Source organism: Stenella coeruleoalba (genome assembly GCF_951394435.1).
Source record: "Stenella coeruleoalba genome assembly, chromosome: 2".
NCBI classification, from domain to species: domain Eukaryota; kingdom Metazoa; phylum Chordata; class Mammalia; order Artiodactyla; family Delphinidae; genus Stenella; species Stenella coeruleoalba.
The window spans coordinates 122,617,001-122,635,473 of NC_137147.1; the positions used below are offsets into that span (position 1 = coordinate 122,617,001).

The following is an 18,473-nucleotide window of genomic DNA, read 5'->3' on the forward strand; positions in this document are numbered from 1 at the left end:
TACCGTATGCTAACACATATATATGGAATCTAAAAAAAAAAAAAAAATGGTTCTGAAGAACCTATGGGCAGGACAGGAATAAAGAGGCAGGCGTAGAGAATGGACTTGAGGACACGAGAGGGGGAAGGGTAAGGTGGGACGAAGTGAGATAGTGGCATGGACATATGTACACTACCAAATGTAAAATAGATAGCTAGTAGGAAGCAGCCACATAGCACAGGGAGATCTGCTCGGTGCTTTGTGTCCATCTAGAGGGGTGGGATAGCGAGGGTGGAAGGAAGACGCAAGAGGGAGGAGATATGGGGATATATGTTTATGTATAGCTGATTCACTTTGTGGTACAGCAGAAACTAGCACACCATTGTAAAGCAATTATACTCCAATAATGATGTTAAAAAAAAAAAAAAGAAAAACAAGGACAGTTCCAGTCCTCATCTTACTTGACCTCTTCAGAGTCTTCTGGCCTCGCCTCCTTCTCTAGGCCCCTCTGATCCCACATACCCACTGTCCATCCTTCCTCTTCAACCTGACCTCTAAATGTCGGCCTCTGTCATTTCACGTGGGCAACAGGCTTCGTGTGCCGCCCCTACACTGGTTCATTCTCAGTGGCGTGTCATGGTTCCGGAGCTCTGAGCTCTGCAGTTGAAAATCTACCTGCCTACTCCATGGCTCCACTTAGGAATCTAATAACTCATGTCCCCCACCCCCACCCCAGTCCGCCTCCCAAGCTTCCATATTTGGTCACTGACACTCCCATTCCCTGAACTGCTCATATCAAAAACCAAGGAGTCATTCCTGATTCTCCTCTCCCCCCCATACCACATGGTATCCAGTGCAGCCACACATCCTCTTGGGCCTCATGCTTATTGAAATGTCAAACAGAGAAAGGCAAACACTATGTTCTCACTTATATGTGGAATCTAAAAAAGCCAAACCCATAGAAATAGACTAGAATGGTGGTTGCCAGGGGCCAGGGGAGATGTTGGTCCAAGGGTATAAACTGCCCAATAGGACTGGAGGAGCGAATACACAGCTTGGTGACCATAATGAACAATACTGAATTATATACTTGAAAGCTGTTAAGAGAGTAGATCTTAAGCGTTAAAACCACAGATGTGCAGAAATCGTATTTTTGTGAGGGGATGGAGGTGTTAACTGACCTTATGTTGGTGATCATTTTGCCATGTAACTAATCACCACACCATACACCTTAAGCTTATGTTTATGTCATATTTTAATGTCAATATCATCTCAGTAAAGCTGAGAAAAACGGTCCTCCTGGCTCCAGCTCCCAAGCCTGTGGGAATCTCAGATGTTCTTCCCACCACAGCTCTTCGACCACGCCATCCACTCCCCCCCCCAGGGCGTGTCCACCCTCCTCAGGACCAAGTCCTGGCCTTTCTTCTCACGCTGACCACTCCCACTGCGACATCAGCTCCAGGGGGACAGGAAGTGATTTTCTATTTAGCTCACAATTCTATCCCCGGTGCCTGAAACAGCAGCTGTGCACAGTCCACACATCATTAACACACACGCACAGCGAGTGCCTTTCTCCACATCCACCTGTCTCTGTCCACCGCTCTCACTCTGACCTGAGCCACCGTCATCTCCAGCGTGGACAACAGCGACAGCCTCCCCAGAATCCAGCCCGCACCACCCAGGCCTCCTTCTACCTCTTCTCTAGTATGTTCTCACTCAGTGCACTTAGGCCCCCAAGCGCCTTCCTTCATGCCCTGCTGTCTGGGGTCCACCTCCTGTCACATGTCTGCCTCATTCCCATCATGAGGCTCTGCATTCAAATGTCACCTCCTCAGAGCTTTGCCCAAACACCCTAGCTTCACCAGCACTCCCCTACTGCCTCTCCCTCCCTCATTTCTCCATTTCATCGATTTCAGAGCACTTTTCATGTCTGAAAAATGTCAATACCTGAACGGATGTGTTTAGCTGAGCGATCAGTGTCTATTACCCCCACTGAAAGCACAGGCTCTGCCCTGTTTGTTTACTGCTTTTTCTCCCAGGCCTAACGTCGGGCACACGGCAGCTGCAGGAAAGATGTGCTGCCCGAGTGAGGCCAAGGAAGCCTTGTATCCTGCTTCCCACTCCTGCTCCCCTTTCCTGAGGTGAAATGGAGAGAACAAGGTCTCCATCAGGTATCTGCCCCCAGAGGACTCTCCAAATCAAGACATACGACCCAGCTTCAGGCCAATGACTCAATGAGAAAGTCTTTTTTTTTCTTTTGTACTATTTATTCCTTCCTATGCCCAGTCTAAACATTCATATTCCTTCCATGCTATTGTAAATTAAGTATATTAGTTTCCTCCTAAATAGTAAACAGAAGTTTTTATAGAGGAGTACCTGGATGCAATCTATTATTGTTGTATTCATATTGATATTCATATATTGATGATACTAGCAAGTGTTAGCATCAATAAATGTTTGCTATCCTCTCCAATAGACCAGAAAATTCAGTACCCAGGGAAAGAGCATAAAGACACAAAACTAAAGTTTGCTGAAGTTTTCTATGGCCACCAAAACAGACACTAGGGAAGAATCCCTTTTACTCTGCCTCCTGGCTCCCCTCCATAGCCAGTATAGACCATTCCATTCACAGAGGCCACACTACAGGGCCAGAACCAACAGCTTCTTCAAACAATAGAGGTGCCTCCACACTGGACACTTTTTCCCCATTTATAGAAGCAAAGTAGGAAGAAACTACCCACTTATTCCTGAAGAAAAGACAAGTCCAAGCCACAAAGTGCAAGGCAGGACCCGACCGCCAGCCATTTTGGATTCCATCAGTGACACTGTCAGTCTTCGGGGTGTTTTGTGATAGGAACTGAAGAGGGAAAACCCAGTTGGACCATTAATGATAGCACAGTGCTCGGAAGGCACAAGCCACAAACAGGAAAGAGAATACAGGATGCTTCATTTATGCTGCGAAATAATACAAGCTTTGAGGGAGTGAGTATTCCACACAGTGTAGGAAGGAAAGGCATACCCTTGCTACTACTCATTGGTGATTAAAAGGAAATTGTAAAACACCGCTTCTCCCTTTTCAAAGCAACAGAGAGCCAAAGAACTCGCAAACTTTAGAAAAGGCACTGGCATGTGAGATCGCAGGCTGGCCTGTAAAGAAATAATCATCGAAGCTCATGGAATTGAAGGCAAGCAGGAAGCAGAGGGAAAGAGCACTGCTGGAAGGTAAGGATGGGGGCCTGGGCCGGCAAGGGGGTGGGGTAGAAGGCCCTTCCCCCCAAAGACCATTTTAAATAGTCTTTCCATTGAAAGAAATACTATTCCCCCCAAATTCCTAGGTATTTTTAAAAAATCAAAAAGGCAGAATTTCTGCTCTAGGGACTTGAGTGAATGGTATAAACAAACTACACATCTTTGGAAAATAAATCCCTAAGAACTGCTAATATAAGAAGGGCTAATGAAAAGCATTTATTGAGAAGCCCCCCAAAAGCTGTGTATCTAAGTATTTGGAAGAGCTATACAAGAAATTCAATTACAACTCTATCATATGCTCAATATTAAACACAATCTTGGATCCTAGAAAAAGAAAAATGGGGTGACTCAGGTCCAAGCGCTGGAGTGCTATTGCCTGGCTCCTGACCTCAACGGGTCACATCCCTCCCGTCTCTAAGCCTCATTTTCCACACCTGCAAAATGGGCTGTTCATACCTACCACACAGAGGCTGTCACAGAATCAGATAAGGGCTTTTGTGTTCCTATCGACGGTAATAAGCTTGAGGCAATATTACTACATAAATTAAACATTAATAAAAACATTCATCCATTGTGTTGTCCCCATCTAAATATTACTAATATATAAAAAAGGGGGGAAATGAGCAAAACTGTGGGTTAGCCTTCTGACACCAATTCCATTAAAGAATAGCAGAGGTAGTTATCTAATTAAAATGTTCTCCACTTTGATCAACTCTTCTTTAAAAATATGGGACATGGGACAGTCTTCGCTGTACTTGGAAATAAAAGACATCGGGAAGCATAATTAGCATCACTTTCCTGCAGGTCTACAGGCAAATGATGAAAGAAAAACATATTCGTGAACCAGTTGTCATCTCTGGTTCTGGTGGTAAAACCCAACATAACAAAACCGATGTCTTGGCCATCGGCCCAGGATAAGCGTTCCTTATTTCCCTTAAAATTAACTCTTTGGAACCAATCACTTAGTACTGCAAAACTCCCTCTAGACGCTATCACTCTATGAAAGCCAAACAGATTCAAGAGATTAGGAGAGGATTCATGTATAGCTGAGTTTTGTGCAAGGAGACATAGCAACCACCTCTCAAGCCAGTGGAAAGTAAAACAAAAGTTTTAATAGTCAATGAACAGGGCTCAGGAACCGCAAAGAAGGGGGCCCATGACACCCCACCTCTAGGGAGATCAGGAAGCCTTCTCAGAGGAAGGGATCCCTGAGGATGACCTGAAAGGTGAGCAGGGTCTTGCCAGGAAAGGCAGGCAGGGAACGGGGAAGGGGGGCACATACCTGGAGGTGGCTGGTGGCAGTTCAGGGGAACCCCAGGGATATAGCCTGTGTGACAGGGAAAGAACAAGGGTAACAGCAGGGCAGATGCTAGAAAGCAGACTGAGACAAGTGCTCAGTAGGTCAATTTCATTTTGCAGGTTGAAGGACAGTCTTCAAAATCGTGAGCATGCATCAGAACCACCTGGAGGGCTTGGTAAAACACAGAACACAGGGGCCTGAGGACTTGCATTTCTAGTAAGTGCCTGGGTGATGCTGATCCTGCTGGCCTGGGTACCACCCCTTGAGAACCACTGCCCCAGAAAATAATACTTTAACCCCCCCCTTACCTGTCACTACCCTCCCTGCCCACTGCATTTGCTATGTGATGCAGGAAAAGCCTGTGCACCTGTAGTTCTTAATGTGATCTTCACCAGAAAATCCCCAAGCATCCCACAGACACAATGTAGGAAGCACAGCAAAGCAGAAGGAAAAGGTGGTGGAGTTGGAGTGTCCCTAGTGCCCCCCAGTCCACCCGTGGCTGTTCAGTCTGCGGCCCCTTCCCTGAGTAAAGGTCTCAGCACACCCTCTATTGTGCTCAGGGAAGGCAGGGCATGGGTTTCTTTCTACCAGCTTCTCCTCTGTAGACTACAACTAACCAAAAAGTCAGAGATGGGGCTTCCCTGGTGGCGCAGTGGTTGAGAGTCTGCCTGCCGATGCAGGGGACACAGGTTCATGCCCCGGTCCGGGAAGATCCCACATGCCGCAGAGCGGCTAGGCCCATGAGCCATGGCCGCTGAGCCTGCACATCTGGAGCCTGTGCTCCGCAACGGGAGAGGCCACAACAGTGAGAGGCCCTCGTACCGCAAAAAAAAAAAAAAAAAAATCAGAGATGGGGAAAAAAAGACAATGTTATGATAACAAACACTACTGATACTCCCAAGTTTGTTAAAGTAGAATTTTCTGTGTAAATGTAAACAGACACAATTCATGTTAAGCCTTTTTATCTTTCTGTATCAATGAGGATGTATTTACGTTGTGTATGTACATTTATATTTTACACAGACTGCAGTCCGGCCACCTGACACATTCAGTAACTAAAGGCCATCTTAAGAATGTAAGGGATTGCATTACACAGGTGACTGTGGGGACAGAAATTAAAAATCAAGTGTAATTTTCAATGTGTAGTGAACAAGTTCACTGTCCCAAGTAAGAGCCATGTCTACTATACACAACCTAAAAACCCATGCACATATAATATGTAGTCCTGAAGGCTCTGAACTTGAAAACAGAGTGCTACAATGTGGCACAGAACTTACAAAGACAAGTGAGATGTTTACATCCTGCCTGCCAATGAAGAAATGGAAACTTACCGGGAATTAATTCAAAGGCTGTAGGGAACACAAGCCCCAGCGTCCCCATCACATACAGCATCTGGGGCCAGACAGATTGGTAAAGAAGGAAGCTGTATTTGTTTCAACGGAGGCGCACCAACTGTTTTCCTGGGTCTTCATTAAAAACAACTTTGCCTGCTCTGACGGTTACTCCAAATCCCTTTCTGATCTTAAAATATCGAAAGCCCAATATTCTTTCTAAGTCTCTGTATTTCAAAAGCGCCTTTATGAAAGCCTCCCATCCTTTCTACTTATTTCCAGTTCTGACGGCTGGTTGCCTTTTTGATGAAGCAGCACACGGGGACTAGACTCCCTTGGTTATAGCCACCTGCTCAGGCCCCCACGGGCCCTGTGGGAGCCTCACCGCTAACCAGGCACACCACAGTGCAGGTGTGAGAGCGCGTCAGCCTCCGAACCCTGAATCCGTGCAGCCAGTGGATGGCGCTATGGGGCTCAGGCCCTGCGGGAGGTATACAGTAGGATCAAAGAGAGGCAAGCAGACCTGCTGCAGCCTGACCTGGAAAATGTGTTTCGTCTGCCTTCTCTTCCCTCTTCCTTATGATTTTGGATTTTCTACTCAGAAACAGGCAAGTCTTCTAAAATAAAAGTCGCCCCTGTGGCCCCCATTCTATCTCACTGGCTTTTGTAGAACACGTATCATTGCACTTAGAATTCACATACTCATTTAAAAAGTATTTTACTTGGCTCTACGATGCTCCAGTTCCCTTGAGTGACCTGTACTCTTTCAATTAGCCAATTATCTAAACAAGCTGATAATCAGTGCGGAAACCCCACGTATCTGATCCCCCCTGCACTTTGAGGCGATTCTTCATGGATGTGGTGTTAAAGGTCAGGCCCTTGAATGGCTGAGGCTTTGAATATGATTGGGGGCCTTTGATGGAGGGGAGGGGCACCAGGTCGGTCTTCAGGGACCAGATAACTCTTGGTTCCATCTCCAACCAACCACCACTTGGCCTGAGATTGGTCCTTCACTGCCGTGCCTCGGTTTCCTCCTGATTCAGATGAGGGTACGGGACTAGATGTATTCATTCTTCCAACAAATACTTATAAAACACCTCCCAAGTGCTAACGTGTACTTTCCAGGTTCTGGGAAGTCGGCAGTGAACAAAACCAACACACTCCTGCCTTCATGGAGCAGCCAGTCCTGATGGGCTCTAAAACCACACACTCCGTGCCCCCCAGGGCAGAGCCCAGGGCTCGCCTGCAGTGACCCTCACACAGCCAGCACCGCGGGCTGGATGCACACTCAGACAAACGTTAACACCGCGTGGATGCCCGAGGAGCCAACGCATACCTGCTACAGAGAACCATCACACAAAACATAACAGGACACCCAGCTCAGATGCCCAGAGAGGGAGTTATCCCATTAAAAGCAAGCAAGCGCTCACCGCAAGCTACACACAGCAGGGGCTCCAAGAAAGAAGTGTGGTCCACCTGTTGACTTCAGCAGGGACCACATGGAGCTGGGCCCAGGGCCGGGGAGGAGGCGGGGGGGGGGGGGGGCAGGGGCAGCAGAGATCTAAACAGAGGAGAAAGGGGAGGGAGAGGTCTGAGGGAGAGCAGGGGGGCAAAGGGAAGCCTGGAACAGAAGGCACTAAAGCAGCCAAGGGAAACCCCAGCGGGAGCCAGCGTCCCAGCACTCATAAGGCAATGGAAAAGTGCAACCACTGAGGGGTCTGGGCATATCATAAAAATATGGAGTTTGGGAATGGTCATTCTGGCAGTGGTCAGTAACCAAACCAAAGTATAGAGGATTATATGCCCATGTCCATAGCAGCATTGTTCCCAACAGCCAAAAGGTGGAAGCAACCCAAGTGTCCATTAACAGATGGATGGATAAATAAAATGTGGTCTGTCCATACAATGAAACAGCATTCAGTCTTAAAAAGAAAGAAAATTCTGACACCTGCTACAACATGGATGAACCCTAAGGGCATGATGCCGAGTGGAAATTAGCCAATCACAAAAGAACAAATACTGTATGATCCCACCACATACACTAGTCAAGTTCAAAGAGGCAGAAAATAGAATGGTGGGGGTACGGGGGAATGGAGAGTTGTTTAATGAGTACAGTTTCAGCTTTTCAAAATGAAGAAAGTTCTGGAGATTGGTTGTACAACCCTAACATGACTGTACACTTAAAAACAGTTAAGATGGTAAATTCTATGCTATGTGTATTTGTACACATATTTTTTAATATGTGTACACATATTAAATTTTTTAAAAGCACAATTTTTTAAAAGCATAGGGGAGAATTTTCACTGTTTTTATTCTGCCCCTCATGGGTCACACAAGTGTAAATGAACAGCTAAAGGCAGGCCACACAGCCCATCCACCACCCATGACCAAAGAGAACCCAGTGGGAAGAAAAGCAGCTCTGCCACAGATGGGTGGGGCATTTAGAAATAAGCTGCCAGGCCAGGCATAACAGGGGGGGCTGCACCCAGTACAACCAGAGACCTCAGGGCACAAATCAGGGGCCTCATAAGAGTCCTGCACAGACTCTCCATGAAAATGGGCTCTGAGCACACAAGGCAGGTATTAAGTGGTCAGACAGGTGGGCACCTGCAGACACCTCTATACGAAGTGGGAAGAAGCTAAAAAACCCACTTGCAAGGCCCCACCCCTGCCAACTAGACTGTGGCTGACCTCTCCGTCAGATGTGATTCAAGGGCAGAATTCTCACACTAGTTTATCAATTTTCTAACTTTTGCTGTTCCCAGGTCATTTCCTATAGCCAGATACAGCCGTACCTCCACGCAGCTCTTGCCTTGTAAAATGTGGTGAGGTGAGCACGAGAAAATTCCGTCACGCTCCAGCCTGTCCCCTTGCCGCAGCTCCTGCCCTTAAGTCCTCACTCCCACTTTTGCCAAGGCCTTTGTATTTTCTACAGCTTCGGCATTTATTATGCTGTTCTAACACCTCCAGATTCACCTCCTCTCCAAGGGACAGGTATTTCTTCCACTGTGTGCTTATCCAAGCAACTGGAGGCCAATCGCATCCTTGACTCCTTCACTGAGCGATGCTGCAACTTTACCGAGGCCTGGTACACTCTGCATTCAAAATGTCTCTATCCATGCCATGGCTGCCTAGCCAGCAGCCTCCAGGAAGACACTCCCTGCATCCTGCCAGGAGTGGACATCCTAAACCAGTGCCCTCCCAGACCTTGGCTCCCCAAAAGATCAGTTAAATGCCTTTCTCCCAAGCAGTTCAATCCCACTCTGCTCCAGATAACAGCCCAACACCCAAGCCACCATAGTAACATTCCCTCCCTGTACTCTCGTATTATCAACCAAAGGCAGAAACAGAAGAAAAACACTGCTGCAAAGTGAAGCCATGGATCATAAACCATAAACCATCATAAACCACAATGACTTGGAAATTTGGATTTATTTTTCCTTCTTGGCCTGAGGACTTTTTAAATTGGTAGACTTCGGGGGCACAAGACTTCATCTACAGTGCCGTATTAAAATTTCATCATACCCTCGTCAACAAGGTGAAACAATACGAACTACATTTGAATAGCTTCGTAAATGCACAATTCACCCTCCGATGTGCTGACTCATGAATGGCACAAAGAAGGTCTCTAGTGGAAGGCCACGAGGCTCTTTCTGTATGTTTCCACATCTTTATCAATTACTTGAACGATGGCACAGATAAAATGTTTATCAAATTCAAGGATGACAAGTTTCTTGGAGAGATGGCAAATACATTGGATGACAGAGTCATGAGATAAAAAGATCAACAGATTGGAATTGCAATAGAGGAAATAATGTTATTTGGACACTTGGATGCAAAAAAAGAAATGCACAAATGTAGGAGGTGTGAAAAAGACTTAGGAGATTTAACTGGATACAATTTCTGTATGTGACGATGGGGCGTTTTGGCTGCCAAAAAAAAAGTCAGCCAGCCTTAGACTATACTCGGGGAGGCTTTGTAAAGTAAGAGGATAGGAGAGGTCCCCAAAACTAGGTTTCTGTCTCCACACTTTAGAAGAGAAGAGAGAAAATGGGAGAGGATCCAAGTGACCGCCAGGAGGAAGAGGGACCTGAAATCCATCTCATAGGTAACAGCTGCAGAAAACGAGCATTCGCAGGTCCACAGGAAGGAGGGCTGGCTGGGTTCTATGTGAAGCTGATGGGGAACGGGAACACAGAATGTAGAATCAACACAGGGCAAAGGCTTTGGGTTCCATATAAGAACACACAATAGGATTTATCTGAAGTCAGAATGGGCTGCCTAAAGAGGTGATAAAGATTTCTGTGGACCTGCACATTTCAGAGATTTTATAAGCTTGATTTCACCGACTGCTAGTAACTCTGTGGGGGTGATATCTGCCCTGTTTACAGCCGAGGACACTGACCAACAAATGACCCACCTGGGATCGGTTCGTCACTATAGGGGCCAGAGCTGGGGCTTACATATGGATTCCCTCACATGATTCTGAGCAGAAAATTCCTTTTTAGTGATACTGCAAGGCTGGCAAGGATGCTACTGCCCGGAACCTGAGACCAGAAGAGAGGCCCTTCTACAGCCTGTGCACCTCGAGAGCCATCTGACCAAGCTCAGAGGGTGGACACCTCTGTCAACCCCAAAGCCCCGACCCCTCACATAAGAGCCTTACAGATACCTCAACCCACGTGTAAAGGGATGTTTCTGACCTCTTATCCCACGGAAAAGCATATACTGCTGCCACAAGTTAATTCCACTGCAGAACGTCAAATTCTTGTTTTTGTTCACAAACCATGGCGAAAAAATAAAAGAGAGAAAATACACTTTCGTCGAACTCCGAGAACTCTTCCTGCACAGGCAAAGTTTTCCTTGGAGGACATAGGCGGAGCTCACAGATTCGGAACACAGGATTTCAACTCCATCAGACAACTGCCACTCATCACCCCCTGTGTTCCCATGAAATCACATACCCACTTTTATCTCAGTTCTCAAACAAATTTCCCTCCACGTATCCGTTGTTCTTTAAAACAATTCTACTCAGAAACGGGTCAAACTTTCCTCTGCAAGTCACAGAGAAGTCGGCCCCCTCAACCTTAGTGCACACAGTCTTTATTTGGTGCTGAAATTCAGATCACACCAAGAAACCCTAATGTTAAGAGAGTTACCACCCAATCAAAAAATCTATATGCTCTTTCACAGCAGTTGAGAAGCTCTTTTTTTTTTCTTTACAAGTTCAGGTTTATAACAATATAATTCTCAAGTTCCTGGAGAACTCTGAGAAACTGAGCGACACTTGCCTTTAAAGCAAACTACTTAGTGAGGTGCAAGGGGCCAAATGCAGCCACAGCATCTGCATCCCTCTCGCCCATGCCCTTCAGGTGAGTGGGCTCAGGGGTGCTGGGGACAGGGGAGCACTGCACACTGAGGTCCCAGGGGAAGGGGGGAACGCCACGCTGCCACCACCCCTCACTCCAGGAAAGTGGCAGATATTCACAAAGCCACCCAGCAGCACAGCTGGGAGCCTGGAGCCTCCCAAGGCTCCTTCTCATTGGTTTAGGGGTGACAGGCATGCCCACTTGCTAGGCTGTCACAGAGGATTAAAGAGCCTACCATGGAATGGGTGGACGTGAACAAACGATGCAGTGGGTAACCCCTCGAACAACCCTCCAATTCAGTCTCCCTGCATCCTTACCCAGCCTGTACTGTTAGTTTGCTTAAAAGTCAGCAGCATGGTATAGACAAGAATAATTATGCTTTAAAACAAAAACAAAACCTGGAGACATAAAAGTATGGCAATTAAGTGCAATGGGATTCCTTCGAGTGCTCCTTGGTACTGGATAATGGACATGTTTCTAAATGGAAACCAGAAACGAGACAGGTGCTGCTGGGTGGTCCCACCTTAGGCGCTCTGAGAGAGTCCAAACTTTCTCCCATGTCTCCTCTTTAGGATAATGTACTATGCCGCCTTTAAGAATTCTACCCTGGACAGCAGGGAAACATGGAAAACAGATGACCCTCTCTCAGGGGACAAACAAACCCCTGGGAGGGGGAGTCCTCTGCAGCCGTGTTCCCCGCGTCACACGGCTGGAGGGAGAGCCAGCTGGACAGCAGCCACGCTCAGGGGCTGCACAGAACCAAGCTACGAGTATGGGATTGAAGTGAAGTTGATCTGCAAGGGAGAAAAAAGGCTAGGCCAACGTCTCAAGTCCCCACAGTCGGCAAATCCTGTCTCCCCACGTGCGGGTGGCACCACTCACAGGCAGGGTCAGCATCTGCCCGTGGCCATCCCCACCCCCGTGCCCGCTGCATTCTGCTCAGCCCAGACCCAGCCTCTGAGGCTTAACATGCCTCCCAGTCACAGCACTGTGGCTGGAGCTGGTGGGCAGCAATTAGGGGGGGCAGTAAGAACAGGGTGTTCGCATGGGACCAGGCCTGCTGGTCCACCGGGCCCCAGGGTTAGGGAACACCACTGCGCCTACGTGCTCCAGGGTCAATGCCCTGAGAGAGGAGACACAGGTCAAAGGAACCTGGGCCAAAGCCTGGGCAAAATGTAATGACCCTGAAGACCGAGGATCCAGGGTCCTCCCACTGCTTGAGCACTCCTGCATCCACCAGGCCTCCCTCACCCCGGGTCCCCTGGTGCTCGAGACAAGATGTACTTCTTCCCATCAAAACACGCACACACCATCAGGCAGCAGCTCTCGCAGATGTATCAGATGGAAAACAACAAACTTGGTGTAACACATCTTGAGTGCTTTCCACTTTTAAATGCTGGGGCCTGTGGGAAAGATTTCAGATAAAGGCTCTGATTCCTGCAGAAGAGATCTCTATTTTGTTTATATTTCTAGCAGAGCTTGGTTTCTCAAATGCTCCTCGACAGTCCAGGATTCGTGGTCATCCATCTACAGCAAGACTTCCAGGGCATCATGATTAGACAAATGAGAACTAAAACATTTTGTCTTATCAGAATAGCAAAAAGTATAAATCTCCTAACACCAAGCATGAGTGAGAACAGGGGCACAGAGGCTCTCCTACTTTTGGTAGGAATGCAAGCATGTAGCCATTTTGGAGGGCAACATCCAGCCAAACATTCAAATGCCTGAAACTCGTTGACCCAGTAACTCCTTTTCCGGGGACCCACCCCTCACATAAGGTGGGGCAGAGAGATAAACGTGAAAGCATTCCCTGGAATCTTATTTATAGAGTCAAAAACCAGGAAACAACCTAAATGTCCATCTTTTAAAGAAACTGCAAGGTCTCCTTACAATGATCAATACAGAGCAATTAAAAAGAACAGAGAGTATCAATATGTTGCTGATTTTTTAAACCCCTTTACAGTAGAGAAGTCCAATAAACACCACCTCAACCAAGCAGTCAAGATTAACATCACTGGGGGGTAGGTCATGTTGATAGTGTGGTTCCCTGGATACACTGACAGAGGGCAATTCACCTCTGGGGTCTCCCCCACCGCCCAAACCCAGGATCCCAGTCTAACCACAGGAGAACCATCAGATGAACCCAAATTGAGGGACACTCTGCATAAAACCTGACCAGTGTTCCTCAAAACTGTCACAGCCACCAAGAACAAGGAACGTCTGAGAAACTGTTACAGACCAGAGGAGGTGACAGACACACAACAACTAAATGAATGAACGTGGGATCCTGCCTGGGATCCTGGGACAGAAAAGGCACACGGGGCAAAAACTGGTGAAATCTTTAAAAAGTGTTGAGTTTCATTAATGAATAGTGATGTGCTAATGCTGGTTCCCCAGTTGTGGCACACACACCATGGCAACGTAGGATGTTACCAGGGGAAGCTGTTAAGGGGTATATATGGACTCTGTACTGTCACAGCAACTTCTGTGTAACCTAAAACTATTCTAACAGAACAGGCTCACTTAAAAAAGAGACAGACAGTGACAGAGAGAGGGAGGATGACACTCATGACAATAGGGATCGTATTTACGTTTTTTGTTGTTGTTGTTAAACTATCGGTATTGCTCTGTGGCTGCTTCCCTCCTCACCTGCCGACAGGTGTATAAACACACAGGAGAGAATGCCTGGAAGAGACATACGGAGTTGTTAGCAGTGGTTACTTCTAGGGGCAGGGGGAGTGGATTCAGAGATACCAGGGAGAGGAGAGAGAAAGCTATCACCTCTACTCTGTGACTCTGGGCTGTTTTAATTTTTACAAGGAGCACACATTCATATATTACATGTACATGCAAAACCATTTTAAAAACAAAGTAGATAGATCTCTCTGCTACAGGAAGCTATCCAAGATACATTACCTTGAAAAACCACAAATTGCACATTTATGTTTTAAAAACGCCCAGGACACGACGTGTTCGCTGCATGTAGTGAGTATCTGTGAAGCTTACCTTTGGGAAGTAGGATGGAAGAAGGAAGAGCCTGAGAAGAGTGGAGACAGGAGAGCTCGGCGTTTTTGCTCCTTACCTTCTGTTTAAGTGTTTTACCAGAAGCACATATTTTTTAATAATCATCATCATCAAAATGACGATAAATCCTCGCAGTTCATTCCGTACTTGCTCCATCTCCTTGGCCCCAAACCACACCCAAAGGAACCGACAAACATTTTGTGATTCTGATCTAGGGCCAGACACGCCCACTCCTCTGCCCACAGCCTAGAGGTTGTGGGAGGTGTTGGGGGAAAGCATAATCAAGGAGCACCCTGGCCGTGGCCCTCAGCCCTCACTCACCCGTAAGCTGGACCGCTGGTAACAGAATCTCTCTGTCCAACAGGGTCCATGAGGATGCACACTGCTCTCCCTGGAGCATCCTGGCAGAGCTAGGAGAACATGGTAACTGATACCCGTTAACAGCAGGAAAGTATGGCAAGACCTTAACCTGCCTTCTGAATCACCTTTAAACTATGCAAGGTCTCCTCCTGAGTAAATAATTTCTAATATTTTAGATTAATACCTTCTGATTAATCAACCTAGGACAGAACACTGGGTCCCCAACTGGAGTATCCAAATACCTACTGCAACTATCCAAAGCTGCTGCTCCTTGAAAGGACTCAAAAGCAAACGAACAGAAAGAACTGTAAGATATCTAGACGGGGGGAATAATGCAATAAAGATGAAAAATTGTTATTCCAAGTTGCTTTTAAGATCAAGTGGCTTAATTTCACTAACATTGATTTTTTTTTTGGAGTGATTTAATTTTGCTAACACTGGCTGAGGTTCTGCTTGCTTGACACTGACAACTGGGCAAGGCAAAGTCACACCCACCACACAGAGGAGGGGAGGAGGAAGGAAAGGCCAGGCCATGGAGGAACCGTCCAAATGCAGATGCTGATGCATGGAAGCACGAGGGCTAAAAGGGAGCCTCTGAGATTAATCATGGTTTCTTTTTTAGTACCTGGGTCTCAGAAAGTCTGATATAAACCGGAGCCTTTTCTCCAAAAAACTACAGAGCTTGCATGCAATTTCAAAAAGAGCTCTGAACCTCATCTTCGGGCCTCCTGAGTCACAGATAACTAACCAAGTACTCTTGAGCCTTAAGCATCTATAAACGACTTCACAGATGAATAAACCAAGGTCTAGAGAGATTAGATGACTTTCTCAAAATTCCCCCACTAGCTGGTGGCAGGGTAGAATGAAGCCCTCATCGCATGCTGCCAAGCAGAGATGTTTCTAGAGAACATGCAGCACACCCAGCAGAGGTAAGCCTTGCCCCCCCACCCAAAAAAAGGGTTATAAAGTCATCCCCATATGTGCCAATTCCACACAATGGTACATACGTGAAATAGTAGCGTCATAACACCCCCAGGTAACAATCTGCGTAGTAAGCCAGAGTGAGAGCTCTGCACAGCTGCTCACTATGAACTCAGGCCAGGGCTGGAGTCACAATCCAAACCCTGCACTCTGCTCACGAAACAAGAATCCACGTTTAGATCACCAGAGAACACACTGGCAGCCCAGCCGGCAGCCTCCTCGTCCTCCTCTAAATACCAAGCAGGCACGCAGAGCCCTCAACCAGTGGGACCCTACGCCCTGTCCAGCAGCCCGTTTCATGCTGGAACCACAGAGCACATGGTACCTGCTGCGGCTCCACAAGCAAACATCTCCAGGTGAGCCCATTGTGCCGTCCACATCCACATACGCTCAAGTCGCATCACCAAACCAGGGCCAGGGATCATGAGGAACTTTAACTCCAGCTGAGAGATGAGTAGCTTCCATCTTCCCCATGAAGCCAGAGAGAGCAAAGCCAAAATGTGAAGGCAAAATGAGACAGAGTTCTGCAGCTATAACTGTTAAGAGCTTTATTTCTTTGTCCGAATTTAACCATTACACAATGACAGCTTTGGAGCCCAATGGCATCGATGCCAAGTCCTGGCTGCTGCTGCTGCCACCTCTTCCCTGATGACAACACAGCACCTGTCTGGGGGCTGGGTCCCCGGCCTAACCATCTACAACGCACCCCCTATCCTGCTACCACAGCGGTCTTCCTAAAACGCAAATCTGATGGTGCCCATTCTTCTATTTCAAGTCCTTCAAAGGCTCCCTGTGCCTTCCAGATAAAACCCAACCTCCTTAGAATAGCCTGTGAGGGCTGTGATCTGACCATGCCAATACCTCCAGCCTCAGCTCCTGGACTCCCCCTCCAAGGACAATACATGGAGCCACTCTGGGTTCCCAAACTCCAGCACATCAGGTACACAGGTTTCCCAGAAGCTCCTTCTAACAAAACACTCATCTTCTCGACACCAGCCTTCGACACTCACCTTGGTGCCAACTTGACCCTTCCCTCTCTGCTCAGCCGTGGGACACTGGCAGCACTCATCTCCCTAAACCTGTGGGTTCAGGTGCTCACTTGCTACTGGACTATGAGCTCCTGGGCGGCAGAGACTGTATTTATTCTCTGTCTTTCACAAGGGCCCACCCAGCCCAAGTCTAAGGAAGAGCAGGTCTCAGTAAACACCGGGCAAATGAATAACAAGTACAAAATCAGCTGCTAACTGTGGTTCACACACTCTCTCCCCTCTCCTCCTACCCAAACCGTCATGTTTAAGTCCGTGTGTGTCCATAAAAAGTCCAAATACTTCACCAAACTTTGCTAAAACTTTAAAGCGTCCTCAATCAAATCCACAATAAGATAGCACCTCATACCCATTAGGACGGCTACTACCAACCAATAAACAAGTAAGCAAACAAAATAACAAACGTTGGGCTTCCCTGGTGGCGCAGTGGTTGAGAGTCCGCCTGCCAATGCAGGGGACACGGGTTCGTGCCCTGGTCCGGGAAGATCCCACATGCCGCAGAGCGGCTGGGCCCATGAGCCATGGCCGCTGAGCCTGTACGTCCGGAGCCTGTGCTCCGCAACGGGAGAGGCCACAGCAGTGAGAGGCCCGCATACCGCAAAAAAAAAAAAAATGTTGACAAGGATGCTGAGAAACTGGAACCCTTGTGCACTGCTGGTGGGAATATAAAATGATGCAGCCTTTATAGAAGCAGTACTGTGGTTCCTCAAAAATTAATCACGGAATTACCATATTATCCAGCAATTCCAGCTCTGGGTGTACACCCAAAAGAATTGAAAGCAGGGTCTCCAAGAGATATTTATAAACCCATGTTCATAGCAGCATTATTCACAATAGCCCAAAGGTAGAAGCAACCCCAGTATCCATTGAGATGATAAACAAAAGATGTCATATACATATAATGGAATATTTTTCTGACTTTAGAAATTCTGATACACGCTACAACGTGAATCAACCTTGAAAACATTTATGCTAAGTGAATAAGCTAGCCACAAAAGGACAGTGTTTGATCCTACTTATATGAGGTTCCTGAGAGCAGTCATGTTCTTAGAGACAGAAAGTAGAATGGTATTTACCAGGGGCTGAGGGGAGGCAGAAATGGGGAGTTAGTGTTCAATGAGTACAGAGTTTCAGTGTGGGAAGATGAAAAGCTCTGGAGATGGATGGTGGTGATGGTTCCAGAACAATGTGAATATATTTAATGTCCATGAAATGTATGCTTTAAAATGGTTAAGATCATAAATTTTATGTTATGTGTAGGTAATTTTGTGTTTTGTATACAATTAAAATTAGAAAAAAAAGTGCCGTCAATTGCTCCTGACACTGCTCTAAGTAAAGTTCAAACTATTGTGTTGGCCAAAAGGTTCGTTTGGTTTTTTTCGTAAGACGGCTCTAGTAGCACTTAGCTGTCTTTAACTTCATTCAAAACAATTTTGTTAGATTGTATGTGACAGCTGTCATATTAGTGTGCATTTTGAAAAAAGACATCAAAATCGGTGAATTTTTGTGTAGCCGTTTTAATAATGAAGATGGAAGGAAAAAAGCAACATTTTCGGCATATTATGCTTTATTATTTCAAGAAAGGTAAAATCTCAACCAAAATGCAAGAAAAGACTTGTGCAGTGTATGGAGAAGGTGCTGTGACTGATCGAACGTGTCAAAAGTGGTTTGCGAAGTTTCATGCCAGAGATTTCTCGCTGGACACTGCTCCACAGTCAGGTAGACCAGTTGAAGTGGATAGCGATCAAATCAAGACATTAACTGAGAACCATCAACATTACACCACGCAGGAGATAGCCAATATACTCAAAATATCCAAATCAAGCATTGAAAA

The 18,473-nt window shown here is 46.7% G+C and overlaps 1 protein-coding gene across 6 annotated transcripts in view; it reads right to left on the reverse strand.

Moving 5' to 3' along the window:
- IGF1R (insulin like growth factor 1 receptor) overlaps nucleotides 1-18,473 on the reverse strand; it is a 305,216-nt gene that overhangs the window by 253,367 nt on the left and 33,376 nt on the right. For 2 of the 6 annotated variants that reach the window (XM_079912982.1, XM_079912980.1), the window contains exon 1: nucleotides 15,919-16,425. The exons of 3 other annotated variants lie outside the window; for them this stretch is intronic. In XM_079912982.1, the coding sequence (XP_079769108.1) occupies nucleotides 15,919-16,018 (100 nt within the window). In that variant the 5' untranslated portion in view covers nucleotides 16,019-16,425. Of the gene's footprint in view, nucleotides 1-15,918; nucleotides 16,426-18,473 lie in introns of those variants that run through there. One more of the 6 variants, XM_079912981.1, reaches the window with a different exon arrangement.